At 46.6% G+C, this 27,500-nt stretch overlaps 2 protein-coding genes across 3 annotated transcripts in view; both read left to right on the top strand.

The window, feature by feature from the left end:
* Positions 1–19,810, top strand: part of LOC120565570 (SCL-interrupting locus protein homolog) — a 21,367-nt gene extending 1,557 nt beyond the window's left edge. The window contains 16 exon segments of the mRNA XM_039811456.1: positions 480–595; positions 2,548–2,580; positions 2,583–2,731; positions 3,389–3,633; positions 4,211–4,294; positions 4,832–4,920; positions 5,614–5,759; positions 6,936–7,039; positions 7,972–8,020; positions 9,119–9,255; positions 10,347–10,797; positions 12,967–13,069; positions 14,324–14,495; positions 16,292–16,382; positions 17,223–17,470; positions 19,107–19,810. Coding sequence (XP_039667390.1) covers positions 480–595; positions 2,548–2,580; positions 2,583–2,731; positions 3,389–3,633; positions 4,211–4,294; positions 4,832–4,920; positions 5,614–5,759; positions 6,936–7,039; positions 7,972–8,020; positions 9,119–9,255; positions 10,347–10,797; positions 12,967–13,069; positions 14,324–14,495; positions 16,292–16,382; positions 17,223–17,470; positions 19,107–19,638 — 2,749 coding nt within the window. The 3' untranslated portion in view covers positions 19,639–19,810.
* A 2,466-nt stretch (positions 19,811–22,276) lies between these two features.
* serpinc1 (serpin peptidase inhibitor, clade C (antithrombin), member 1) overlaps positions 22,277–27,500 on the top strand; it is a 17,446-nt gene continuing 12,222 nt past the window's right edge. The window contains exons 1-5 of one of the 2 annotated variants that reach the window (XM_039811232.1): positions 22,277–22,428; positions 24,445–24,866; positions 25,561–25,776; positions 26,664–26,801; positions 26,851–26,854. In XM_039811232.1, coding sequence (XP_039667166.1) covers positions 24,507–24,866; positions 25,561–25,776; positions 26,664–26,801; positions 26,851–26,854 — 718 coding nt within the window. In that variant the 5' untranslated portion in view covers positions 22,277–22,428; positions 24,445–24,506. Of the gene's footprint in view, positions 22,429–24,424; positions 24,867–25,560; positions 25,777–26,663; positions 26,802–26,850; positions 26,855–27,500 lie in introns of those variants that run through there. The other variant, XM_039811233.1, reaches the window with a different exon arrangement.

A 27,500-nucleotide genomic window follows, 5' to 3' on the forward strand; every position in this document is an offset into this window, starting at 1 on the left:
GTAGATACACACATAGATTACATAGGTACAGACACAACGCCGCAGACACATACACACACACACAGACACCGCACACACACACAGACACGCACACACACACACAGACACACAAGCAGACACACACATACACTCACACACATAGACACACACATGCAGACACACACACGGAGACACACATTCTCACATACACACACACACACACACACAACTACACACACATAGAGACACCCATTCCCTAATACACACACACACACACACACACACACACACACACACGGACCACAGTGTTTAGTTGGGTTTGGAAGAAGCCGAGTATTTCCTGCACAACTTCTCCTCCTCTCAAAGAGCGCTGAGAAGAACAGAGCTGCAGCAATATTTGTAGAATGAAGCTACATCTACTCTACCGTGTTTAGTTTTTAGTGGCATCTTCTCCTTGTAAGTGTTACTGACTGCTGCAATAACTCCTTCTCTGCTTCCAGGAAGCCTCGGCTGGTGCTGCTGGAGAAAGCTCTGCGTCTGGCTCAGCGTCACGCCCGTCACAGCAACAAGCCCCGCCTCCTGTGTTTCCTCCTGGGCTCGCTGTGTGTCGACGCAGGTAACGGTTCACCTCCTTCTTAGGGGTGGGAATCACCAGAGGCCTCACGATACGATATCATCACGATACGATATCATCACGATACTTATGTCACGATACAATATTATTGGGATTTTAAACATATTGCAGTATTCTGCGATATATTGCAATTTATTACCTTTTTTCCAACTTCAAGTTTTTTCCCAATTTCAAATTATGTCCCCAAAAGGAAACTTCGTCAACATCTGTTTTATCGAAAAAGATAAATTTCTGTCTGTTCATCTCACTTCAGTTGTATTGCTGCAAAATGGGATTGTCCAGCAGACAGACTGACCAACACATATATATTAATAGATCCATACTTGGTGTCATTGTATCGATATACAGTATTGCCACGGAAAATATAGCGATACTATACTGTATCGATTTTTTCCCCCACCCCTACTCCTTCTCACCCTCCACTCTGATTGGTCCAATTACACCAAGCTGGTTCCACATTAACTCATAACATGTTTTTCTTCTGGGGGAAAAATCCGATGCAATTTGTAAAAGGGCCAGTAAAGATTGACTTCAGCGAGTAGACTTTTATTTATTTTTTTCACTTTCCCAACCGGACAAGTCAAAGAAACCCTACTGGCCCACGTGGTTTAAATAGCAAATGCACCTGCTCCCATCTGGGGCCCATAGGCGTGCTGGTCTTACAGGGAGGTGTGTTCAGGTGCATTCTGGGCGTGCTGGTCTTACAGGGAGGTGTTTTCAGGTGCATTCTGGGCGTGCTGGTCTTACAGGGAGGTGTTTTCAGGTGCATTCTGGGCGTGCTGGTCTTACAGGCAGGTGTGTTCAGGTGCATTCTGGGCGTGCTGGTCTTACAGGCATGTGTGTTCAGGTGCATTCTGGGCGGCGGTCTTACAGGGAGGTGTGTTCAGGTGCATTCTGGAGTGCGGTCTTACAGGGAGGTGTGTTCAGGTGCATTCTGGGCGCCGGTCTTACAGGGAGGTGTGTTCAGGTGCATTCTGGGCGTGCTGGTCTTACAGGGAGGTGTGTTCAGGTGCATTCTGGGCGTGCTGGTCTTACAGGGAGGTGTGTTCAGGTGCATTCTGGGCGTGCCGGTCTTACAGGGAGGTGTGTTCAGGTGCATTCTGGGCGTGCCGGTCTTACAGGGAGGTGTGTTCAGGTGCATTCTGGGCGTGCCGGTCTTACAGGGAGGTGTGTTCAGGTGCATTCTGGGCGTGCCGGTCTTACAGGGAGGTGTGTTCAGGTGCATTCTGGGCGTGCCGGTCTTACAGGGAGGTGTGTTCAGGTGCATTCTGGGAGTATTGCTATTTTGAGGCAGCAGGAAGTGATCTCACCATTGACCAACAAAACCTGGTCTAAAGTCAATAACGCAGCATTTCATTGTTATTTTAACAGAGCATTAGTAAAATGCTCCTAGGCTCGTGCACAGCACACACACACTATGCTTTTTATACACACACACACACACACACACACACACACACACACACACACACACACACACACAGCAACACACAAACATGCAGAAGATTACAAATAAAAATATAACGGTGTATATGTTCCATCATAACAGCAATGCTCCAAAGGTCCAAACGCCTGGCTTTTAATGGGAATGGGAGATGATCTCTGATTGGTTGATGAATGGGAGATGATCTCTGATTGGTTGATGAATGGGAGATGATCTCTGATTGGTTGATGAATGGGAGATGATCTCTGGTTGATGAATGGGAGATGATCTCTGATTGGTTGATGAATGGGAGATGATCTCTGATTGGTTGATGAATGGGAGATGATCTCTGATTGGTTGATGAATGGGAGATGATCTCTGATTGGTTGATTGTATGCTTACGCCTAAACACACCTCTGATTAATGAAGACACTAAGAACAACCCTTTAGAACCTCAGATGGTTAAACTAGGCCCCAGTGTTGAGCTGTCCTCTGTGTGTGTTTGGTCCAGATGAGGGAGGGGTCACTGTGACTCTGGACCGGTTCGACCCGGTCGGGACCAGCCGAGCCTCGGGCGGGGTCCCCACCCGCTGCTGCCCGGAGACGTCCTGGTTCCCTGTCTGTTCTCCTCAGAGACTGTCCCCTCGTCTGACGCCGTCGTCCAATCAGAGGCTGAGCTGCATCACTGCTTCAAGGTGAGTGGGACACTTTGATGTCCTCGGTCCACTCAGAGACAAACTGCCTCTGACTGTTTGGCTTCTCTGTCTGAGGTTTTACCTTAAAGGACCAGGACCTGAGCTTTAAAGAGGTTTAGCTGGAGGTGTAGTGATTAGAAGTAAACCAGCCTATAAATCAGAAAAATAGTTTTTATGTGATAGTGACATTGGTAAGTGTCTGTCTGTCTGTCTCTCTGTCTGTCTGTCTGTCTGTCTGTCTGTCTTTCTGTCTGCCTGTTTTTCACTCGGTCTGTCCCTCTCTCTTTTTCTCCTCTTACTGTCTCACCTGTCTCTGTCTGTGTCTCTCTCTCGGTCTCACCTGTCTGGTTCTCTCTCTGTCTCTCTCTCTGTCTCACCTGTCTGGTTCTCTCTCTGTCTGTCTGTCTGTCTCTCTCTGTCTGTCTGTCTGTCAGGTGTTGCAGCAGTGTGTGAGCGGCAGACAGTCTCTGGATCTGTCTCAGCTGTCTGTCTCTCTCTCTGTCTCACCTGTCTGGTTCTCTGTCTGTCTCTCTCTCTGTCTCACCTGTATGGTTCTCTGTCTGTCTCTCTCTCTGTCCACCTGTCTGGTTCTCTCTCTGTCTGTCCGTCTCTCTCTATCTCACCTGTCTGTCTCTATCTCACCTGTCTGTCTGTCAGGTGTTGCAGCAGTGCGTGAGCGGCAGACAGTCTCTGGACCTGTCTCAGCTGTTGAGGGTCAGAGGTCGGGTGGTCTGCTGTCAGCAGTCTGACTCCGCGGCGTTCTCCCTCAGCTGGGCGGCCGTGTGTCCGTCTGTCAGCGTGGAGGTCCAGCCGGTCCGAGCCGTCCCCGTCATCCCCACGGCTCTGCTGAGGAGTCTGACCGGCGCCACCCGCCCACCGCTGCACGCCAACCGGCAGAGAGGGTGAGAACCACTTCCTCTTCACTTATATCACTACTACTACTTTCACTGTGGTCAGAAAGAACAGGGGACACACTACTCACTCTGAGGATAATCACTGTCCCTCTCTCACTCACTCTACCACGTACACACACACACACACACACACACACAGATAGAAAACAAAAGGAAAGAGAGAGAGAGAGAGGGGCGGCCACAAACACAGAAACAGACACAAAAGACACAAAACACACGCAGCATAGACAAACACTCACACAGACAGACAGAGGACAAGACACACACACAGTCACAAACACACACAAAGACACAGACACAAACACACACAAGTACACACAGAGACACACACGCACACACACACACAAGTACAAACTTCAGGTCACTTACGTAGGTTAGGGTGGAGCCCTAAATCACTCTAACTGCTGCTGAACATTAGTCCTGTAGGGTTACATTACAGCTCGGTTCTGGTTTAATACTGGACCAGTTTCAGACCCAGAGACATGGAGACAGAGAGTCCAGGGTGATATTCCCCTGTTAGATGGAGGGTTGTTCTGACTGAGTGTGGTGGTTTGTGTGTCTGCAGGTTTCTGACCATGGATCAGACCAGGAAGCTGCTGCTGCTGCTGGAGTCTGATCCTAAAGCCCTCCAACCGCCGCTGGTCGGACTGTGAGTGTTTCTAGACATAGCTATCAGGAGAAAGAGTTGCACTACACAACTCATCTCCTTCATCAGATCGCTGGAGCAAGTATTTAGATACTTTACTACTGTAAAAGTACTAATACCACACTGTGAAAATACTCTGCTACAAGTAACCGTCCTGCAGTAAAAGTCTGATCAGGACAATGTAGTAAAGAACAATCCTCCAGTTTAGACACTGGAAACAATTCAAACAGTCAATTAACTGACTTTCTGTCCACCTTTCTGTCTGTTTGTCCGTCTGTCTGTCTGTCTTCGTCTGTCTGTCTTCTTTCTTTCTTTTCTTTCTGTCTTTCTTCCTTCCTTTTCTCTGTCTGTCTGTCTTTCTTCCTTTTCTTACTGTTTTTCTGTCTTTTTTCTTGCTGTCTGTCGAGGTAGAAAGTGACATGAAAAGAAAACTCAAGTAAAGTACAAGTACCTCAACATTTGGACTGAAGTACAGTACTGAGTCTGTGTTAATAAACCCAGATGCATGTCTTCCTGTACCTCCTGTTCCCTCTGTGGCAGCTGGCTGAGTGGAGTCGTTCACGTCTCCAACCCTCAGGTGTGGGCCTGGTGTCTGAGGTTCCTGTGTAGCTCGGGCCTCCCCAGGACAGGTGAGTTCACCTGGTGGCATCCTTCACTAAACTGTAAGCTTGGGTTGGATACCAACTCTGTTGTCTGTTTTGGAGTAGTGAGGTGTCTGATAATTTTGATATGGTGTCCTGCACGCTGCCTCGCGTGGTTGTTTTTTTCACGTCTCCCCACCAGAAACATGTCTGACACAGCTGCTGCTGCTAGCCTTGTCTGGACACATGGAGGTTTCCCATCGATAAAATAAAATAATAGCGTCTTTTTCAGCTTTATTTTGTCAATATTTTTTTTGCACATATTTCAATATATACATTTTATTTCTATTCCCTTTCCTGAGATAATAAAGTCCATGTTATTGTTTTATCAGAATCCAATTGAAATACAATTTAAAAAATAAATGTATATCTGCATTTACGTCAAAACCTCGAGACTTTCAAACATCAACATGTCATTTATTAAATATATTTGTGTCAAAATGACATATAAACATCTTTACTATTCTAAAAACACTTCCAACGTGCCGTTGTGTGGCGTGAAAAATATCCGTTGGTCCTATATCTATATGCTGCAGCGTTTTCCGAGTGGCTCGAGCCGCTGAGACAGCGTGTCACTCAGACAGTGACCGCTCTAACCTGTTACCATGGGAGCCCAAATATAAACGGACCCCCACGCAGCTGCTGCGCAGGAGCCCTGAGTGGTGTTTGTGTGTTTCAGAGTTCTGTCTGAGAGTGGCTGTTTCCTCCTGGTCCTGTTCGGTTCGACCCACCGAGCTCCTCAGTTCTTCCAGTGTCGAGGATCAGCATCTGGACCACAGCTGGACTACCGCCTGCTGACCGCCTCCCAGTGCGTCACACTCTACCAGGTAACAACATACACGGACGCTGGCTTCCCTGTACACCAGTTAATATAAAACTAAGGAGGCACCAAATACAGATTTTTGGGGTTCAGCCAAATACAGACTACACTGGTTCAGATTGTGCTGAATCCAGGGTTCATACGTTAGAAAAACCACCGGGAAAGTTATGGAATATTTAAAAATGCAAAATTCCAGGCCTGGAAAGGTTTTGAGAACATTAAAAGAACCCCCAGAAAGTTTTGGAAAAGTCATGGAATTTGTTTTAACACATCATAATAATGTGTTTATTAAATGTATTTTCACCTGGTCTTAACTCAGCGTTGTATTGGGGAGCGATATTAAGAATCCATCTATGAACCACAGACATTATCATTCATTTATTTAGTTAAACCTCTGAGGGAAACTCCGACTGACATTTTCAGGAACACATAGTCATGGAAATTTGCTGAAAAGTATTGGTTAAATCGTATGAACCCTGTGACTCCTCCCATCCTCAGTCCATAAACACAGTAAACCCATGAATGAAGTAAACATCGTCCACAGCCTCTAAAATAGTTAAATGTAACAACTTAATGTTGAATTCCACACTCTTCACATCGTAGGAAAGCACATCGCTATCGCCAGATTAGTGACAATTTAGTTTGGCAAATTTTCTCTAACCAGTGTCTGATGAAGGCATGTTGGATGCTGTCTGGTTAACACCAGTTTTTAGCTGTGACTGTCCTTCCTTTGCGGTACCTGAAGTTGCTGCATTCTGGCTGCTGTCTGGAGATTCCTTCATGCACAACTTCAGTTCTTTCAGATGTTTCATGCGCAGGTGTTGTAACAGCGGCCATGTTGTGTATTATTTAGGGTCTTGCGCCGTGGGACAGGTCCGCTTTGTGGGTTGGACGTGTGGCTCGGCGCTCTCACCTTCTTTTGCTGGTTGGGGCTGCGGGCGGCGCTTTCTGCTCACCAGTTCCATGTATTCCTTCCTCACAGCCTGCTGCATTGAACCCTCCACCTACGTAAAACACCTTCCCGAAATCAACGGCCATCATTACGTGACCAGTGTAGTGTAAGCGTGGGGTTCGGGGTGGAGGGGATTCTAAGCCTCTGCTGAAACCCAACCCCGTCAAAAAGCCCAATATCCGGTGCATCCCTATATAAAACTGTTTAACTGCAACTGATGTCTACCTTCAGCAGGCGGTCTCGGTGGAGGGTCAGACTCTGCGCTGTGAGCTCGGCTCAGAGGATCACAGCCGCCAGACGGAGGTCTTCAGAGAGGCTCAGACCTCCTTCAACAGGTACCAGAGTCTCCTGCACACAGAGAGACCCCAGACAGACACACAGAGAGACCCCAGACTGACCCCCAGAGAGACCCCAGACAGACACACAGAGAACCCCCAGACAGACACACAGAGAGCCCCAGACTGACCCACAGAGAGAGCCCAGACTGACCCACAGAGAGACCCCAGACAGACCCACAGAGAGGCCCCAGACAGACACACAGAGAGACCACAGACAGACACACAGAGACCCCCAGACAGACCCACAGAGAGACCCCAGACAGACACACAGAGAGACCCCCAGACAGACACACAGAGAGACCCCAGACTGACCCACACATGACCCAGAGAGCCCCAGACTGACACCCAGAGAAACCCCAGACCCCGGCCCCGAGAAGGACCGACAGACACACAGAGACCCCAGACAGACACCACAGAGAGACCCCGAACTCCACCCCAGAGAGCCCAAGACTGACCCCCACAGAGACCCCAGACAGACACACACAGAGAACCCCAGACAGCACACACTGACCCAGAGAGCCCCCAGACTGACCCCCAGAGAGACCCCAGACTGACCCCCCAGAGACCCCAGAGCCCTGGCCCCCAGAGAGACCCCAGACAGACCACACTGACCCAGAGACCCCAGACTGACACCCAGAGACCCCAGACTGACCCCCAGAGAGACCCCAGACAGACACACACGTGGCCAGAGACCCTGTGTGCAGTGACAGAGAAAGTGCTTCACGCTCTGATTACTGCCACATCTAGACGACAGACAGACAGACAGACGGCACACACGCAGACAGACACACACACAGACAGACAGAACAACTATCCAGATGGGTGTTTGTTTTTCGCCGTCTCCTGAACTGGTCTTCTCTGTCCTCAGAGCCGCCCCACCGGCTGCCGGTCTCTCTGTCAGCGATCAGGACTCGGGGGTCGAGATGAAGAACTTGTCTCCCCCGCCCGTCCCCGAGCCCCCACCTCCCCGCTCAGCAGGTCAGTCACAGGTGTTACAGGTCAGACATATCACAAAGGGCCTGTAGATGGCTAAAACAGCAGATTTAACCAGTTAAAAGGATTAGTTTAGCACCCTTTGAATCTCCCAGAGAGGACAAGTTAGCTGTTAGTAAGCTAACACGCTACAAACATTATACTTCATAGCTTTCTGGTTTACCCACATTCTACTAAAACACAAGACCTACAGACATATAGTTAAAACCTATAGAGGGTTAGGTACTGAAAAGCGGTGCCAATAGGGCACTGGTTCCGGCAGTAACCGTAGTAACGAGACAGAATAAGAACAGAAATTTTGGTTCCTCATTTCGTTGCCTGACTTTTTTCTTCAGAAGCATCGCTGCGGGATTCTACGTTGCCGGTTAGCTAGTAGCTGCATTAAACCCAACGATTAAAATGCTGACAGCTGCCATTAAGCGGATGTAAAGTGTGACTGTGTTTCCCTGTAGAGGATTCCAACAGCGGGACCTAACAGTCTGCAGCTACCGACGTCGGAAAACTTGAAACTCTTGAAACTTCGCCAGCCCTGTGGTGCTTTCAAAGTTATTGTAAAATACCCTTTTTCCCATTTGGTGCTTGCTTTTGTGATCTACCAGCAATTTACTGGTAAAATAATATTGTTATAAGTTATTACATTTTTAATAAAATCATTTAATTTTGACCATTTTGTGCTCCTTTTTATATTATATACATTATAAATCTATTCTATATATTTCGGTTCAGGCACCGTTTTAAAAGTATTGTTTTAGCACCTGTATCAGAAAAAACCCAAACGATACCCGACCCTACCTAAAACTGACATTTGGATGTTTGACTTGGTAACAAAATTCTTGCTGCAAAGGTCACGTTCCAGGCATAACATTAGCTTTGTGACTTCCTGTTGAACTTAGTTCTGGGTTCTTTAGGAGTGTCTTAGTTCTGGGTTCTTTAGGAGTGTCTTAGTTCTGGGTTCTTTAGGAGGGTCTTAGTTCTGGGTTCTTTAGGAGTGTCTTAGTTCTGGGTTCTTTAGGAGGGTCTTAGTTCTGGGTTCTTTAGGAGTGTCTTAGTTCTGGGTTCTTTAGGAGTGTTTTTCTGTTCCAGGCTCGCAGAGTTCAGCCGTCTGTTCCTGAACTTTCTCTGCTGATTGACAGCGCTGCCGTCTCAATCACAACAGCTGGCAGGAGGCGGCCCGCCCCAGGCCTGCTGCTGCTGCTGACAGGAAGTCCGCCCCTCCAACAGTAAACAGACCTGCAGCCCCCCCTCACCTCCACAGCACGCCATACTCCAACCTGCAGCCGCCCTGCAGCTGCTGCTCCGCCCAAACCTACGAGTGCACCTCCATCTTCTCCTCGCCGGGACTCCGCCCCGCTCACCCCCACCCTCATCACAACACTCAGAGGTTACTGTCCCTGCCTGTTCCCAGCATTAGCACAACACTTAGCGATGGTTAGCTTGTTACTTGTGACGATATATGCGCAAATGTAATATCTTTCATATATCCAGTGACTGACCTATCTGGGTGTGTTTGGAGATGCCGATGAAGTTCCACGTGTTGATCCGGCATCATGTATCTTTAGCCAGACACCTTGCATGTAGCTGTTCTCTTACTGCCACTGTTTACCAAGTTATTGAAAGCCAAACTAATGACCCAAGGCTCAACTCCGGGAGGACTTGGTGTTGCCATCGGCAATGCATTTGTTGATATGTGAGTGCGCGCGCATAAGGCATAACGCATGCATACGTTGCACATTATGGCAAAGGGCAGAGGACATGCAGCTCGTCATAGGTTTCCCCAACGTGTATGCGCCATCAAAAGAAAATCAAGTTGCAAGTCAAGTCTGAAGTCAGCTGTTTGTGCGACTCGAGTCCTCCTCTCTGTTGCTGCCCATCTCTAACATCTACACTAGTATATATAGGTTATGCTCTCATAAAACGATGGATTGGAAAGTTTGTAAGTACACCAGAAGTTTATTTAAATAACACTTGCCTGCTGGTTGTTTGGCTTGAGGTCGTGGTGCAAAGGACCCTAGGGTGAAATTACTCGGAACCATCACTTTAAATAAGTAACATTTTGATCACTGAAGCTGTCACAGTTACTAGGAAACAGGGCGGCTCTGTAGACCAGACGGGCTCATTTCAGACAGCGCTCGGTTAGGGCTTCATTTCTCTTCTTCATCAGGAAATGCCCGACTCATTCGTTATCCATTTTTTGAACCTGGCGATATAGTTTTCTGTTAAGAGTTTTTTATTCAGTTCCAGTTTAGTAAAAATGTTTTTCACAGCTTGTTTGACTTCACCGTAATAACCCTCTAACCCTTTCCTCCCTCAGCCTACGCTGCTCCCATCCCCACCACCTCCTCCTCCTCCTCCCATCACCATCCACCTGTTTCTGTTCCTCCACCCTCCATCCATGGCTCTGCCCCCCCTCCTCCCTGTCCCTGCAGCCACCCTCCCCCCACCCCACGGTGTGGAGACTCCTCTCTTCCCTCCCCTCGGTGTGGGAGACTCCTCCTCTCTTCCCTCTCCACGGTGTGGAGACTCCTCCCCTCACGGTGTGGAGACTCCCCCTCTCTTCCCTCCCTCGGTGTGGAGAACCTCCCTCTCTTCCCTCCCCTCGGTGTGGGGAACTCCTCCTCTTCCTCACCCGTCCCATCCCGCAGCAGCAGCCTCTGTGTCTTCCTCCTGTGTGCATCATCAAGGGGGGAGGAGTCATCCCATCTGACACATATAACAGCTGCTCCTCCATCAGGGACCGACAGCTCCGCCTCCTGCAGGAGCAGGTAACCACAACAACAGCTGTTTTACGTTTTATTTGTTACAAACTAGGGCTGTGCTCGATTTGAAGAACTTCTTAAGTCGACTAACACTCATTTAACTGTAATCCGACTAATGGATTAGTTGATTTAATCGACAAATCTGTAAAATCTGAGTTTCTCCACAAAGAGTCATGCTAAAGCACCACTTTAATTCTTGCTTACCAGAGATGTGCTCCGTACGTTTCTTGGAAATAAGTCTTTCAGCATGAAAAAGGATCAAACATGACTAATGGACTAAAGAAATCTAAGTTGGCTAAGACCAGAACCACCGATTAGTCGAATAATCAACTAAGAGGGAGCAGCCCTATTACACACAACATACATACACACACACAGACGCACACACACACACACACACACACACACACACACACAATATAAAACATGGCGCATATAAAAACAAAGGACTTACCAAATGGAAAAATGGAAAATCACCAGTTCATAGTGTTAGTGTTCAAAAGTTTGATCAATAAAAAGTGTATAAAGGAGGTATACATACAGACAAATGTCCTGATTTGCCTCAGCGTTTAATTTACGTAAAAGAAGTGAAGGAGGGTTTGTCAGCAGTCATGCTGCTTCCTTTATCATGGATAGCATTTTAGGTAACAACTGGTAGATTTATCTTCTCACTTATGTAAGGTTGGGTATTGTTTTGGTTTTTCCGATACCGATGCTAAAGCAATACTTAGAACCAGGGATGCACCAAATCCAGGGTTGGGCTGAATATTGGGCTTTTTGACGAGGTTCTGGTTTCTGCTGAACCATTGTTCCCATGTTCCCAGGGAACCGAAACCTAAGCTTGCACTCGGCGCGCTACGCTGGTCACCGTAATGACTGCGCCGTTGATTATGGGAAGGTGTTTACGTAGGTGGAGCGTTTCAGTAGGCTGGTGAAAGTGTGGATATGGATCTGGTGAGCAGCAGGCTGTGAGAAAGTGGACATGGATCTGGTGAGCAGTAGGATGTGAGAAAGTGGACATGGATCTGGTGAGCAGCAGGCTGTGAGAAAGTGGACATGGATCTGGTGAGCGGTAGGCTGTGAGAAAGAATTGGACATGGATCTGGTGGAAGCGCAGGCTGTGAGAAAGTGGACATGGATCTGGTGAGCAGTAGGCTGTGAGAAAGTGAACATGGATCTGGTGAGCAGTAGGCGGTGAGAAAGTGGACATGGATCTGGTGAGCAGTAGGCTGTGAAAGTGGACATGGATCTGGTGAGCAGCAGGCTGTGAGAAAGTGGACATGGATCTGGTGAGCAGCAGGCTGTGAGAAAGTGGACATGGATCTGGTGAGCAGCAGGCTGTGAGAAAGTGGACATGGATCTGCGCGAGCGGTGAGCAGCAGGCTGTGAGAAAGTGTACATGGATCTGGTGAGCAGCAGGCTGTGAGAAAGTGGACATGGATCTGGTGAGCAGCAGGCTGTGAGAAGGTGGACATGGATCCGGTGAGCAGCAGGCTGTGAGGAAGTGGACATGGATCTGGTGAGCAGCAGGCTGTGAGGAAGTGGACATGGATCTGGTGAGCAGCAGGCTGTGAGGAAGTGGACATGGATCAGGTGAGCAGCAGGCTGTAGGGAAGTGGACATGGATCTGGTGAGCAGTAGGCTGTGAGAAAGTGGACATGGATCTGGTGAGCAGTAGGCTGTGAGAAAGTGGACATGGATCTGGTGAGCAGAAAAAGTTGTTGTCTGGCAGTACTTTTCAGTCAAAACAAGGCCATTCAAGTCCAGCTACATGTTCAGTTTGTTCAATGCGATTGGTCTGGTGGTGGCGGCGACCCTAAACTATACACAACATGGCCGCTGTTACAACATCTGGTCTCGAAACATCTGAAAGAACGACGAGGTTGTGCCGCGAAGAATCTCCAGACAGCAGCCAGAATGCAGCAACTTCAGATGCAGTAAAGAGGACAGTCCCTGTTTACTTCATTCATGTGTTTACTGAGTTCATGGACTGAGGATGGGAGGAGGAGTCAGCACAATCTCAACCAGTGGAGTCAGGATTCAGAACAACCCCAAAAACCTGGATTCAGTGCATCCCTACTTAGAACTAGAAATATCCTCTTAATTTTTTTTATGACCCTCCCTCTTCTTGCTGGTCAGGTGTTTGTTTGTGAGGTTGTCATGGTTCGTCTTCAGGTCCAGATGTTGCTGGAGGCTCAGAGGAAACTTCAGTCGTCGTCCGGCCAGCAGGTCGATACTCAGACACCCAAAAGCACCGCCAGCATCGCCGTGGGAACAGGTGAGACACACGGGATCCCTGTAGGTCCCATGGACCGGTGTATCATTCACACAAAAAATGACTTGTTTTCTCAACAACTCTCGGTTTCCAATTTCCCATTTTTCTTGAGTCTGTCTCAACACATGTTGTCTGAATGTGGCCTTATCCCGATGTCGGAAAAAGCTACAAAAACGTTCCAGAAAGGCAACGAAAAACCCTTGGGAAATTGTCCCAAAAAAACCTTGAAAAAAGCGGCAAACATGTTTTGACGTTTGGAGAAAAAAACTTAGAAGCATAAAAAGTAGGGCTGTCAATCGATTAAAAAATGTAATCGAATTAATTACATACTCTGTGATTCATTAATCGAAATTAATCGCATACATAATTAACGGTGCCTGAACCGATACTTTTTAAGAAAGTAAAAAAAGAAAAGAAAAAAGAAGGGTACTAAACAACAGTTGGCGACATTAAAGAAGGGCTTGTTTATTGCTAAGGCCATATGGTCAAAATTAAATGATTTGATAATAATCTATAACAATAACTTATTTCACTAGCAAATTGCTGTTGAACGACAAACGACCACCAGATGGGAAAAGGACATTTACAATAACTTCAAATGCACCACGAGGCTGTAGTTTACCAGTTTCATTGAACGCACCGTCTGTTGTTTTTCCGACGGCAGCTGCAGATTGTATTAGCCTAGAGATCTAGACGCACCCTAGTGGCAGCTGGCTGGTCAGGCTAGCAGACTGTTACATACCGGTGTTGAATCCTCTACAGTAAAACAGTCAAACTTTACACCGTTTAGCGTTAGCTGTCAGCATTTTAACAGTGTTTAATCCAGCTACTAGCTAGCGCTAGGCTAACGTTAGCTGCTGTCGAGTATAGTGTTAACTAGCAGCGGTGTTTGTGTTGCCTGTATCGTCCGTTTCAGAGCATCAGACAGAAGAGCAGACATATCAGGGGCACCAGATTTCGGTAGCCAGGGTTGGCAGGAAGAAGTAACAAGTAGTTAAATGTTCCAATCAATGATCCAGGCAGCACATTCTGTGCCTCCCTTTCCTTCATTACAGTCCGTAATAGTGGCTAGAACGACTCCGGGTCAAACGTCAATATGGAATGGATTAATATGAGTTATTTTTTTTAACGCGTTATTTTTTCTCAGATTAATTAATCGAAATTCACGCGTTATTTTGACAGCCCTAATAAAAAGCATCGATTTAGAAAATCAAATGAATATGAATGTCTTTTGTTTACATTTCTCTCGGTTTCCAGGTGCCAGTTTGTTCTGGGGGTCTCCGGTCCAGTTCCCCCTCCCACATCAGGAAGAACAGGCCCCTCGCCCTTCCTCACAGGCCGACCTGTCCGTCAACGGGCCTGGGGGCGGAGCCGAGAACAGTGACATCACAGCTCAAGAGGCTGCCTGCTCCCCCTCTGCTCAGCACAGGTGAGACAGCAGTGAGCTTCTGATAGCATCTCTTTTTTTAAAGGGTAACTTTAGGGCTTTCACCCTGGACTCTCTGTCTCCATGTGTCTGAGTGTCTGATGGGAACAACAGTCTCTGAAACTGACCCAGTATTAAAAGCATACTATTTTTGTGGAGATTGGATAGTGGAGTACTTGTATTTAACGCTACCGTTTAGGGCTGAAACGATTCCTCGAATAACTCGAATAATTCGATTACAAAAAATGCTCGAAGCAAAATTCTTTGCCTCGTAGCTTCGTTAAATCAATGTAATTGAACTTAATTGAATGTAACTGTGTTTCCGCACGGAGGATTATTACTAGCGCACAAGAGGTTTGCGCTTCTGCGGACACAACACAAGCACAGACAGCATATAAACTTAATTTAATATACCATAAGCTTCATACAGTCACATTTACCCTCTGGTCAGTGAACAGCTCTTTTGCATATCCAGTGCAAAGAGCCAGAGGCAAGAAGGGGAATGGGGTGAAAAAGATTAACATTTGGGCCACCAAAAATGTACTATTGTAATGTTTTTTTTTAAGGGTCTTGGAATTTGGCAATAAAATGTTTTGCTTTTTATAAAAAAGGAAACCTGTCTTTTGTGTATATATACAAGCTACAGGTTTCCTTATTTTTAGTAAACAGCAATAAGAAATATTTACTATTGCTGTTTATTAAGTATTTCTTACTAAGTGTTTCTTATCCGATTACTCGATTAATCTATGGAATAATCGGTAGAATATTCGATTACTAAAATAATCGATAGCTGCAGCCCTACTACCGTTGCTGCTTGTTAGCTCTCGCCAACGAGTGAAAGCCTGACCGAGTGGTCCGGCTCTTGTCCGGTTCCTCAGTTTCTCGTTTTCTTTTCCTTGACTCTTCCGACCGCGCTTTCTTCGTTTCATCTTCGTCATGATTCACGTCTGAAGTGCGTGCTAGTGTCTTCCATAGAGGCTGCTTCTTAAGGTCCCGCCTCACCGGGCCGATAACCGGCCGTCTGGCAGTCTGGCGAGGTCGGTGACGCCAGTCTGTTCGGTGTGTAAGCAGCTTTATATGTTGTTGATGTATGTGACGTTGGGATTCTCGCGAGATTTGGTGGGGCGCCACCTCTCAAACGTGCATTGCTGGTTTTGCCAGCAGCTGCTTTGCTATAGGGATGAATTGCCCTACTTCGAGTTTGTTTCCCATCAAAATCCCTTTGAAGCTGTTATATTAAGGTACAAATCTTGCAGTGTGCCTTTTAAACAAGAAACAGAAAGCTGTAGGGCTGTGCTCGATTAAAGAAATTCTTAGTCGACTAACACTCAATCAATCGCATCGACTAATTGATTAGTTGATTTAATCGACAGATCTGTAAATCTGAGTTTCTCTGCAAAGAGTCCTGCTAAAGCACCACTTTAATTCTTGTGTTTACCAGAGATGAGCTTGTTCGTTTCTTGGAAATAAGTCATTCAGCATGAAATCAGCATCAGACATGACTAATGGACTAAAGAGATCTAAGTTGGCTAAGACCAAAACCACCGATTAGTCCACCGATTAGTCCACTGAAGAGGGAGCAGCCCTAGAAAGCTGTAATGTAACCCTACAGGCAGAACCGACCACACGGGGCCTCGAACCTCCTCCTCTTGTTTAATACTGGACCAGTTTCAGAGATAGTTGTCATCAGTGACTTAGACACCATTTCATGGGGATATATGGTTGAAGAAATACCAAAGTTAACCTGTAAAGACAAACCCTTGGACTCAAACTCAGACTGGTAACATGTTGTGTTTCAGCGTTAGCGGGCTGCAGAGTCCCGTCCTGGGAGAGAGTGTGAGCATGTACAGACCTGCAGACGACCAGCAGAGCTTCTTTAACAACCTGATGGTAACAACAACAACTATATGAACTAAATATTCACGTTTTTATTCTGAAAAAGACTAAACTTGTAAATCTGTTTCAGTGGCTAATGAAAGTGAATATGCCCCCAATATTCCTGTTGACCTACAGCTGTGATGTAAAACACTAAACATGTTTGTTCATTCATTCATTCATTCAACCTTTATTTAAACTGTAGAGATCTTTGAGGGGCGGCGCTCATTTACAATGACATGGACTAATTACAAAGACAACAACAAAACATCAACACAGAAAAGAATACACCATAACAAAGATAAAGAGACAAATGGACAGACGCCGTACGTCCACATTTAACACACACACACGCACAGCAAGGCACACACGCGCAGCAAGCCACATGCACACGCCCCACAACAAGGCACGCCCACACACACACACGCCACAAGGCGCAAAAGAACATACACGCCACGCACAGCCCATATAGCGCGTACGTACACGCAGCAAAACACAAGCACACACCCACGCCGCAGCAGCACAAGAACATGCACACATACGGCACACACCCACGCACAGCAAGGCACACAAGAACACGCACACATGCACGCACACACCCACGCACAGCAAGGCACACGAGAATGCTTTAAAACTAAACTAAAACTTTCTGAAATGAAAGGTGGTATATAGTACAGATATAAAAGGAAGTACACTTATGTAAAGCATGCAAGTGAGAGTGCTGTAGTATGTTGCAGGAGTCAGGACACTAAAGTAAAGTCTTAGAGCAGAGGTAGTCTGATAAAGTTCCTCTGAGTAACAGAAGTCCTGTAATACCAAACATCTGTAAAGTGTTGATGGTCTGTGCGTCCTCAGACTCAGGTGACCAGTCGTCTCCAGGAGTCAGAGAGTAAACAGGAAGTGGAGGAAGAAGAAGAGGAGGAGGAGTCCCGGAGGCGGAGCCTGTCTGTGGTTTCGGCCCAGTCGTCCCGGAGGAGGCGGAGCTGTGGAGGAGACTCGGTGCTCAGCGCCACCGTGAGGCAGCTGCAGCAGCTCGGAGTCAACGTGGAAGAAGATCTGAGCGAGGCGGACCGGAGAAACCAGCAGACTATAGAGAGCAGCAGGTACACAGTTCACCTGGGTCAGGTACACAGCTCACCTGGGTCAGGTACACAGCTCACCTGGGTCAGGTACACAGTTCACCTGGCTCAGGTACACAGCTCACCTGGGTCAGGTACACAGCTCACCTGGGTCAGGTACACAGCTCACCTGGCTCAGGTACACAGTTCACCTGGCTCAGGTACACAGCTCACCTGGGTCAGGTACACAGTTCACCTGGCTCAGGTACACAGCTCACCTGGCTCAGGTACACAGTTCACCTGGGTCAGGTACACAGTTCACCTGGCTCAGGTACACAGTTCACCTGGGTCAGAATAATTGTCCCACCCTGGCTCAGGTACACAGCTCACCTGGCTCAGGTACACAGCTCACCTGGCTCAGGTACACAGTTCACCTGGGTCAGGTACACAGTTCACCTGGGTCTCCCCACCTTTATAAGACTCAGGTACACAGCTCACCTGGGTCTCCCCACCTTTAAAAGACTCAGGTACAGCTGCCGAGCTGTTCTGGGCTCCAACTCAGCCCTCGGGAGCATTTTAGGCCTTTTATTTTGACAGGACAGCTGAGACATGAAAGGGGAGAGGGGGAATGACTTGTGAGCAAGGCAGTAGGGGGAGTCAACACGCGCCCGCTGGTGAGGACTTAGATTATATATTTTATATATATAATTTATATTTATATATTATATATATATATATATATATATATATATATATATATATATATATATATATATATATGGGCGTGCACGCTACCAACCGAGCTATCCTGGCACCCTAAAACGTGTTTTTGACGATTCATCACTAGAACTGTAACCGTAGAAAAGCCTCTCAATATCACTAACATTATCCACGTTCATATTTAGACCCAACAAATAAGATATTCAGCTACAAAGTGTGTGTGTGTGTGTCTTTGTCTTTTCTGGAGTTGCAGTTATATTAATAGTATAATTCAACATAGTTTTGACACAGAAACATACAAATCTAACATTTGACAGTTAAACTCAACCTCATGGCGCCACTGAATGAACTCAGACATAGTCTAACGTGTCTCTCTCTCCCTCTCTGTCTCTCTCTCTGTCTCTCTCTCTCTCTGCCTCTCTCTCTCTCTCTCTCTCTCCCCTGCCTCTCTCTCTCTCTCTCTCTCTCCTGCCTCTCTCTGTCTCTCTCTCTCTCTCTCTCTCCCCTCTCTCTCGTCTCTCTCTCTGTCTCTCTGTCTCTCTCTCTCTCTCTCTGTCTCTCTCTCTCTCTCTCTGTCTCCCCTCCTCTCTCTCTCTCCCTCTCTCTGTCTCTCTCTCTCTCTCTCTCCCCTGCTCTCTCTCCCCTGTCTCTCTCTCTCTCTCTCTCCTCCCTCTCTCTCTCTCTCCCTCTCTCTCTCTCCCTCTCTCTGTCTCTCTCTCCCCCTGCCTCTCTCTGTCTCTCTCTCTCCTCTCTCCTCGCCTCTCTCTCTCTCCCCTCTCTCTCTCTCCGTCTCTCCCTCTGTCTCTCTCTCTCCCCTGTCTCTCTCTCTCTCTCTCCTCTTCCCTCTCTGCTTCTCTCTCTCTCTCTGTCTCTCTCTCTCTCTCCCCCTCCCTCTCTCTCTCTCTCTGTCTCTCTCTCCCCCTGTCTCTCTCTGTCTCTCTCTCTCTCTCTGTGCTTGCAGCACTCTGGCGGGTATCAACCCAGCGGCTGTTCTGTCCAGACTGAGCGTGTCCGAGTCCTCGGCGAGCTCTCTGTTCCCCGGTGCCAGCGTGGACCTGAGTCTGGAGGCCAACGCCATCGCGCTGCGCTACCTGAGCGACTCCCAGCTCAGCCGGCTGTCTCTGGGAGGCCACGCCCCCCAAACAGTCCCCGCCTCCGCCTCCAGCTCCAACCACTCCCTGCTGTCGCCTAGCAACATGTCCCTGGCCACCAGGAAGTACATGCGGCGCTACGGCCTCATCGAGGAAGAGGACGGCGAAGAGGAAGAAGAAGAAGTAGTTCGCCAGCCGTTCCTCCCACAGAGTCAGCTGATCCGCGACCTGCAGCCCAAAATGCCGCTGTACCCCGGCGGGAACAAAGCCAACGGCGCCAACAAGGAGAACCGGTCCAACCGGCATCCAGCGTCAGTCAGGACCGGCAGCCGCCAGACGGAGGGATCGGTAGGGAACATCCTGGACCTGAGCCGCCTCAGGCAGCTCCCCAAACTCTTCTGACTCCACATCCTGGACCTGAGCCGCCTCAGACAGCTGCCCAAACTCTTCTGACTCCACATCCTGGACCTGAGCCGCCTCAGACAGCTCCCCAAACTCTTCTGACTCCACATCCTGGACCTGGGCCGCCTCAGACAGCTGCCCAAACTCTTCTGACTCCACATCCTGGATCTGAGCCGCCTGCAGCCGCCTCCCCCAAACTCTTCTGACTCCACATCCTGGACCTGAGCCGCCTCAGGCAGCTGCCCAAACTCTTCTGACTCCACATCCTGGACCTGAGCCGCCTCAGACAGCTGCCCAAACTCTTCTGACTCCACATCCTGGACCTGAGCCGCCTCAGACAGCTGCCCAAACTCTTCTGACTCCACATCCTGGACCTGAGCCGCCTCAGGCAGCTCCCCAAACTCTTCTGACTCCACATCCTGGACCTGAGCCGCCTCAGGCAGCTCCCCAAACTCTTCTGACTCCACATCCTGGACCTGAGCCGCCTCAGACAGCTCCCCAAACTCTTCTGACTCCACATCCTGGACCTGAGCCGCCTCAGGCAGCTCCCCAAACTCTTCTGACTCCACATCCTGGACCTGGGCCGCCACACACAACCAGAGAACCAATACGCTGGTTTTTACATGGACTCTGGTGGGAAAAGCCCCGCTGTCTGAAAGGTGCTGATGAAGTTAAAATCTGTTATTTTTTACATGGACTTTGGTGTGGAAACGGTCTGGGACAAACACCAGAACATCAGCAGTCTGAGAGGTGCTAGTGACTATAAAAAACTCATATTTATTTACATTTTAAATGGACTCCTGTGTGTATGAAGTGCGTTCAGTAGGGAATGAGGAGCTTTCAGGGAACATTCAGGGAAACAACTGCTCTTACTCATTTCTTCTTAAAGCGGCTGGCAGATTTTAGAAATTGTCATATTTTAAAGTGAGTCTGGTGTCGAAACACTCGGCTGGTCTGTCTCAAAGTGACCAAAACACCGGCTGTCTGTTAGGTGCTGAGGACTTTATAGATAGGTAGTCTGGTAGTAGTCTGGTATGGAAACACTCCGGTAATCGGACTCAGAGAGGACTGGGACCAACCCCAAAACACTGGCTGCCTGTTAGGTGCTGGGGACTTTAAAATCTGTCCTATTTTAAATGGAGTCTGGTGTGTCCAATGTGTGTTCAGTAAAGAAAGACCAGAGCCAAATATTCAGGAAACCTGAGCTGCAGTTTAGACTCATTTCATCTGAAAGCTGCCGGAGGATTTTAAAAACTGTCCCATTTTAAATGGAGTCTGGTATGGAACCACTCTGCCGGTCTGACTCAAAGCAGACTAGGACAAACGCCAAAACACTGTCTGTCTGTTAGGTGCTGGGGACTTTAAAACCTGTCCTATTTTAAATGGAGTCTGGTGTGAAAGACGAGAGCCAAACATTCAGGAAAACCGCTGCAGTTCAGACCCATTTCATCTGAAAGCTGCCGGAGGATTGTGTCTGGTCTGGTGGGTCCAAGGTGCTGAGTGTGGAAACGATGTTTTTACATTAAAATCAAACCGGTTTTAACTGGATCTCTTCCATCTGTAGTGTGACATTTAAAACCTGTTTGTAAATGGAGTCTGGGGGTTTACTGGTCGGACTGGTTCTGTCTGTTTTCACACATTTTATCAGATGTTTGGGTGTTTTTTATGAATTATGTGTTAGATCTTTTATTTTTGTCGTCACTTCCTGTTTTAATGTGAAATGTCTTTTGCACATATTTCTTTTTCAATATTTATGATTTCACAAATAAAACTTTTCATAATACTTTTAATACCTGAGTTACATGTTTCTGTTTAAATATTGAACAGCTTTAAAAGGAACAGTCACACATTTTGGGAAGGAGAATTTAAATGTTGAACTTTAGTTTGAAATCCAGAAGTTCCGGATATTAAATCTTAACTTTGATCTTTCTATATAAGCAACTACCTGAGAATACCCAAATATAAACACCTGTAATACAAATATAACTCTGATATTTTCTCCTTAAAATATTCCGATTATTTCAACTTTTTCTCACAACATTCAGACTTTTTTTTCTAAAAATATTTCAAAAAATTTTCTTAAAATATTTTGACTTTATCTCAAAATATTACGACTATTTTTCTGAAAATATTTTGACATTTTTTCTTAAAATATTTTGATTAATTGTCAATTTTTTGTCTGAAAATATTCTGACTTTTTTACAAAATGTACTTTTTTTTTTTTTTTTCTCAAAATATTACGACTATTTTTCTCAAAATATTACGACTATTTTTCTCAAAATATTTTGACTATTTTTCTCAAAATATATTTACTATTTTTCTCAAAATATTTTTACTATTTTTCTCAAAATATTTTTACTATTTTTCTCAAAATATTTTTACTATTTTTCTCAAAATATTCAGAATTTTTTTCTCAAAATATTACGACTTATTTTTCCCAAATATTCCGACTTAATTTTCTTAAAATATTCAGACTTTTTTTCTCAATATTCAGACTTGTTTGGTTCCAAATGTGAAACGAGGTGAGCCTCTGTTCATAAAGAAGCTGGTGATGCCAGCCTCAGCCTGTCTGCTCCGGTAGTTGAGTGTTTCCAGCAGCTCTCTGTTGCGTAACGAGGACTTCTTGCAGCCTCGGTATTGATCTGGGATCAGGGATCTGGCTCCAGCTGTTTGCTGCGGGTCCACATGTTTGTTGACCAGCAGGATCGATGTCTCAAAGGTTGCTGACGGGACGTCCCAGCGCTCTGCGGGACACTGACCCGAGTCTGAAACCACTCAACGCTTCATCAGGTAAGATTTAATTTCTTAATCCTCTCTGATTCTCCCTGAATGCAGCGCTGCTGGAAACAAACACATGGATCAATATAGGAGGACTCCTTAAAATAAGATTTTAACTACTTACAAATAGAAAGAGAACTGAACTCATTAGATGGACTTTAAACACAGCTGCCCTGTTATTAAGTCTAGGAGTGTGGATTTAAACTGAGCTATATAGTCTATGTTCTGGTTTTAATCTCTAGTTTGGGACTTTACGGTGTGCTGACCTCCAGGTTTTTATTTTAGAGATTTTATCTTGATCTGTTCTGTCTGTTGGCTCTGAATCCGGACGGTAACGTTGAATGTGATGAACTTTAATAGTTTAATATCGGAGTTCTGAGAGAAAACTTCAGAATAACAGAAACTAGGACTCAGTTTGATCTTCAGGTTTTTATCGTAATAAGTTTTAATGTTTTAACGATAAATTAAAACCAGTAACAGCAGCACAGTTAGTCTGAGAGGAAATGGAAAGTTAGGGGGGGGGGGGTAATGAGTGACTGGACTTTACAACAGGGGTGTGTGTGTTTGAGTGTGTGGTTGTGTGTGATGTTTGTTTGTATGTGTGTCTCTGTGTGTGTGTGTGTGTGTGTGTCTGTGTGTGTGTTTGAGTGTGTGGTTGTGTGTGATGTTTGTTTGTATGTGTGTCTCTGTGTGTGTGTGTGTGTGTGTGTGTGTGTGTGTGTGTGTGTGTGTGTGTTTTCTGGAGTTGCAGTTACATTAAAGGAATGGTCCACTGTTTGTTGAACTAGGGTTATTCCCCGTCTCCTCTATATTTACAGAGGCGGGCAAACACATTTTGTATCAGTGCATGCATTGTCTTAGTCCGGCACCGCCACTAGCTTAGCTTAGCTTAGCTTAGCTTAGCGTAATGAATGGAATCCTTTGTTGCCGTTAGCATGTCGTGAGTAAAAGTGACCCAACAAAAACAAAACCTGATTACCTTTTGTGGCCTGCGTATTCACAACGAGTACAAATATCCATGCAGGTTAAGACTAGATGATCTCCTAGGCCCTATTCGCACGGGATAAGTATTACCTGGGGACCTCTTGTAGTTTATAAATTACCCCCACACGTCTGTGTTTCGTCTGGCGCATTCACACGGGATAACTGAAGTCTGTATTTTACTCAAATTTACAGACCTTATCCCCCGGATATGATGACAAAACTTTTCATTTATAATTGACAACGCAGCCAGTTAGACCCCAAATCACAGAGATGCCGATTCGCACGGGACTAATATTATCACAGGACCTCCGTTTTCGGCGAAATATGGTAGGTCATTTGCGGGGGAATTATTACTTTACAGACATGACCGATTCGCACGGGATTAAGATCACAGACAACCTCCGCGATTATTACAAATGACTGGAGGTCACCAGGTAATACTTATCCCGTGCGAATAGGGCTCTAGGCAGGTCTTGATTTTGGGACTATATTGGGTGGAAGTAGACTACAGCCGAAGCACTGCTACTGGGGCACAGAGATATCAGCAGCCCGCGGAGCTCTGCGGGCTTTCAACATACATTGCATATATTTACACTTTGAATTTCGTCATGGCATTTATATAACACATACGCTATGGTCTTACAAAGCTAACGCGTTTAACCAATATCAATTTCATCCATTTTTGTGACTTAGAGAGGTCTCGTTAGGAGGAAGCTAGCTACGGCAACAAAGGATTCCATTCATTAAGCTAAGCTAAGCTAAGCTAGCGGCGCCGCCGGACTAAGACAAGGCATGCACGGATACAAAAATGTGTTTGCCCGCCTCTATAAATATAGAGGAGACGGTGAATAATCATATTTCAACAAACAGTGGAGCATTCAGTTAGCTAAAAGTAATAAAATGTTTCTCAACCAAAAAAAAGCATAAATATTTAAATATTCTAATCCATTATATTAATAATTATTATTAATCTTTCCAAACAGAAATCTGCTCAGAATGTCTGTAATCTGAGTCTGTAGATGTTCTGTTTGTGTCTGAAAACAGTTTGGATCCCAACAAGAGAACCAGAATAACTCAACAGAAGCAGAGACGTCTCTCCGTGCAGAATGAGGGCTCCTGATTGGCTGTTGGTTCTGGCGATCCTGCCGCTCGCCTCCCTGGCCGTCCCTCCTGACATCTGCAGCGCCAAACCCAAAGACCTGGGCCTGGAGCCGCGCTGCATCTACCGCAGCCCGGAGCCAGAGGGCCCCACGGTGGCCCCCCCCGAGGCCATCCCCGGCGCCACCAACCCCCGCGTGTGGGAGCTGTCCAAGGCCAACGGGCGCTTCGCCCTGGCGCTCTACAAACAGCTGGCGCTCAGTAAGACCCCCGACGCCAACATCTTCATGTCCCCCATCAGCATCTCCACCGCCTTCGCCATGACCAAACTGGGAGCCTGCAACCGCACGCTGCAGCAGATCATGCAGGTCAGAGACCACGTTCTCCATAATCCTGGTCCAGTATTAAACCAGAACCGAGCTGTAATGTAACCCTACAGGACTAATGTTCAGCAGCAGTTAGAGTCACTAACCCACCAGACTCCGTGTAAATAATCAGGACTTTTATCATCGTAAAACACACTTCATTCAAAGTGGACAGAAACTAAATAAAACTACCAAAACCCGTCTTGGTTCATCTTTCCACTGTTCCAACAATCGCCACTCTGGTTTGGTTGAAATAAACCCTTAATTCACCCATTTACATGTGGAGATATGCTGGCTCTATACACGCTAAAAGTCCTGATATTTATTATACAGCTAGTATTTTAGAAATGTGAATTTAATGATGGGCTCTATACACGCTTAAAAGTCCTGATTATTTACATGGAGTCTGGTGGAGATATGCTGCTCTATACACGCTAAAAGTCCTGATTATTTACATGGAGTCTGGTGGAGTTTGGTGATGGTGATTTCGGGGCTGTTTCATGTTAAACTAAAAGGATCTTACTCTTGAACTAAAAGGTCTATCTCTGTAGGGATCCATCCCATAATGTTGTCAGAAACTTAGAATAATAATCTGAGTCTATCAGCAGCAACAACAGAACTTTTAGTGGACTCTAACAGACCAATACTGGACCAGTTTCAGAGATTGTTGTCCCATCAGAAGTCTTTCTGCCTGCAGGTGTTTCAGTTCGACACCATCAAAGAGAAGACGTCCGATCAGGTCCACTTCTTCTTCGCCAAACTCAACTGCCGTCTGTACCGGAAGAAGGACGCGACCACGGCGCTGATCTCCGCCAACCGGCTGTTCGGAGACAAGTCTCTGGTCTTCAGCGAGACGTACCAGAACATCAGCGAGACGGTGTACGGAGCCAAGCTGCTGCCCCTCAACTTCAGGGTAACGTATCTCTCGTCCTCTTCCTCTCAGGGAAACACAGCACACTACTTCTAGACATTTTCATGATTTCTTTTCACTGTTTTAGTGCCTTTTTAAACCTCTTTTTTTCAGCATTTGTTTACCCTTTTTTTGACTTCTTTCTGTCGTTTTTCTTAAGCTTTTTTAAAAACTTTTTTATCGCTTAAGATTGAGATTTCATAATTTATATTACGTGTAAATTAGAGGTGCAACGATGAATCGATTAGTTGTCAACTATTAAATCAATCGCCAACTATTTTGATAATTGATTAATCAGTTTGAGTCATTTTTTTATAAAACAAAAATAAGATTTCTCTGATTCCAGCTTCTTAAATGTGAATATTGTTCTAGTGTCTTCTCTCCTCTGGGACAGTAAACTGAACATCTTTGAGTTGTGGACAACACGAGACATTTGAGGATGTCCTCTTGGGCTTTTTGGAAACACTGATCCACATTTTTCACCATGTTTTGACATTTTTTATAGTTAACTGCTCCTCAGATCTCTGCAGGGTAAATCCAGACAGCTAGCTAGACTGTCTGTCTGTCTGTCTGTCTGTCTAACAGCTAGCTAGACTATCTGTCTGTCTGTCTGTCTGTCTAACAGCTAGCTAGACTATCTGTACACATGTTCCACCAGAACCAGTTCCTTCCTGAGACTATTTAGCAGAGGCACCGTGGCTCCGTCCGGAGCTTAGCCCCGCCCACGACGATTCTGATTGGTTTAAAGAAATGCCAATAAACCAGAGCAGGTTTTTCTCCCATCCATGTCTGTGTGGACGAGCCAGACCATCCTCCGCAGAGCTGTGGAGGAAGGTCTGGCTATAAGAGACTCTGTGTCTATAATAGGTTCTGGTTCTGTGGTTCTACAGGAGAACCCGGATGCGGCCCGCGTCAGCATCAACAACTGGATCTCCAACAAGACGGAAAACCTGATCCAGGAAACGCTGCCGGTCGGATCGCTGGACTCCACCACGATGCTGGTCCTCGTCAACACCATCTACTTCAAGGTATTCATATCTCCTGACTGGCTAGTAGTCCTTACCTAGGTACTGTCAGGGCCCTCATACTCTACTTCTGACTGGCTAGTAGTCCTTACCTAGGTACTGTCAGGGCCCTCATACTCTGCTTCTGACTGGCTAGTAGTCCTTACCTAGGTACTGTCAGGGCCCTCATACTCTACTTCTGACTGGCTAGTAGTCCTTACCTAGGTACTGTCAGGGCTCGCCCTCATACTCTGCTTCTGACTGGCTAGTAGTCCTTACCCTAGATACTGTCAGGGCTCGCCCTCATACTCTGCTTCTGACTGGCTAGTAGTCCTTACCTAGCTACTGTCAGGGCCCTCATACTCTGCTTCTGACTGGCTAGTAGTCCTTACCTAGGTACTGTCAGGACACTCCCTCATACTCTGCTTCTGACTGGCTAGTAGTCCTTACCTAGGTACTGTCAGGGCCCTCATACTCTGCTTCTGACTGGCTAGTAGTCCTTACCTAGGTACTGCTCAGGGCCCTCATACTCTGCTTCTGACTGGCTAGTAGTCCTTACCTAGGTACTGTCAGAACACTCCCTCATACTCTGCTTCTGACTGGCTAGTAGTCCTTACCCTAGGTACTGTCAGGGCCCTCATACTCTGCTTCTGACTGGCTAGTAGTCCTTACCTAGGTACTGTCAGGGCCCTCATACTCTGCTTCTGACTGGCTAGTAGTCCT

This window comes from Perca fluviatilis, chromosome 9 (assembly GCF_010015445.1).
Source record: "Perca fluviatilis chromosome 9, GENO_Pfluv_1.0, whole genome shotgun sequence".
NCBI lineage: Eukaryota > Metazoa > Chordata > Actinopteri > Perciformes > Percidae > Perca > Perca fluviatilis.